The following is a 1,621-nucleotide window of genomic DNA, read 5'->3' on the forward strand; positions in this document are numbered from 1 at the left end:
CAACATAATTCAAAACCAAAGCCTGGGAAGTCAATAACACTAGAACTGAACCTAAATGGTCAATCAGCGACAGTGGGACTGCTGGCTGTTGATAAAGCCTTTTATGGTCTGAAGGCTGATAATAAACTCACAGCCAAACAGGTCACAGGTTTTACATATTCTTTAAGTTTTCAATCGTTTTTATAATTACCATGCATTTCAGAGAGTACAAGCTTTTGCTTTTACTTTTCAGGTATTTTCTTCCATGAAGTCATATGACCTTGGCTGTAGATATGRCGGGGGAGCTGACTCGTCATCAGTCCTTGTGGATGCTGGCCTTTCTTTTGCATCTCAGTCTATTTCAAGATGGAGGATGAGTAAGACAGTGACTAGCTCTGGAAAAAAACAACAAAACTTTGCCTTAACTTTTATTAAACTTTCCCATATTATTTATCCATATGTTACGCTTTCTATCCAGGTTCTGAATGTGATTCACAAACTGTACGACAAAGACGTTCTGTGGACCTCCAACAGGAAATGATGACATTTAGTAAGCTGTCTTAGACTCTTTGGTTTGAAATATTATAATAAATATTACAAGAATATGCTAACAGTGTTTACTATCTTTTTCTTGGAATTCTACTTTCAGAGGCAAAATTTGAAGATCCAGACCTGCAAGAATGTTGCACTAATGCATTTTCTGGCATCCCTATGAGACGAACATGTGAGGAAAGAGCGGCTAGAGTTCAACTAGTGAAAGAAAATCAAACGTGTGTGGATGTTTTTCTACAGTGCTGCAAAGAAGCAGAGAAGATGAGACAAAGAAAGATGCTAGAGGATGTCCAGAGTGGCCTCGGCAGGAGTGAGGAAAAAACACTTTACTTGAACAATAGTTGCTGGCTCTGTTATTGTTTAAAAACAAACTTTTCTTTTTTCTCTTTTTAGCTATGACTACAGCTGAAATTGAAGAGTTTCTCTTTAATTTGCGTGATCACAATATTCGACGACACTTCCATCCGAGTTTTGAGTTCAAAGAATTTGAAGTGAATGGCAAAAAAAAGTAAGGTTTGGATACTGAACTTCTGTTTTCTTTTAATTACACAAAATGTCCTTAATACAATCAAAACTATTTTAGTTCTAAATTTTGCATTTGTTTATTTTTATTTTGCATTTGCTCTCCACTCGTTAGTATAATTATTCAGGTTACCCTTTGTTTGTCCAAACAGAGGAAGAAAGTGTTTGTTATGAACATTTTACAACCAAGTGGTTTATGTTCTTCTTAGAGTTAGTCATGGAGTTCCTCAGGGTTCGGTGCTTAGCCAATCCTCTTTACCTCATACATGATTCCATTAAGTAAAGTTATTAAACAGCATGGGGTAATTATTTTCCATTGTTATGCTGATGATAATTAGTTATAGTTATCCATAAAACTAGATGAATCCAATCAGTTACTCAAACTACAAAAATGTCTTATTTACAAAAACATGGATGACTCTTAATTTTCTGCTTCTAAACTCAGATAAGACAGAGGATGTGGTTTTTGAACCTGAACATTTTAGGAATAAAATTTGCAGCCTTTCACCTCCTCTGGATGGCATTAATCTGGCCTCTAGTTCTAATGTAAAGAACCTTTGTGTTATTT

The 1,621-nt window shown here is 35.5% G+C and overlaps 1 protein-coding gene across 1 annotated transcript in view; it reads left to right on the forward strand.

Annotated features, from left to right (window-relative positions):
* Positions 1-1,621, forward strand: part of LOC106517686 (complement C4) — a 52,940-nt gene that overhangs the window by 39,526 nt on the left and 11,793 nt on the right. Inside the window, exons 13-17 of the mRNA XM_014008665.1 lie at positions 22-141; positions 233-356; positions 458-529; positions 629-841; positions 925-1,039. Coding sequence (XP_013864119.1) covers positions 22-141; positions 233-356; positions 458-529; positions 629-841; positions 925-1,039 — 644 coding nt within the window. The remainder of the gene's footprint in view (positions 1-21; positions 142-232; positions 357-457; positions 530-628; positions 842-924; positions 1,040-1,621) is intronic.

This window comes from Austrofundulus limnaeus, unplaced genomic scaffold (genome assembly GCF_001266775.1).
Source record: "Austrofundulus limnaeus strain Quisiro unplaced genomic scaffold, Austrofundulus_limnaeus-1.0 Scaffold52, whole genome shotgun sequence".
In the NCBI taxonomy this organism is placed as follows: Eukaryota; Metazoa; Chordata; class Actinopteri; order Cyprinodontiformes; family Rivulidae; genus Austrofundulus; species Austrofundulus limnaeus.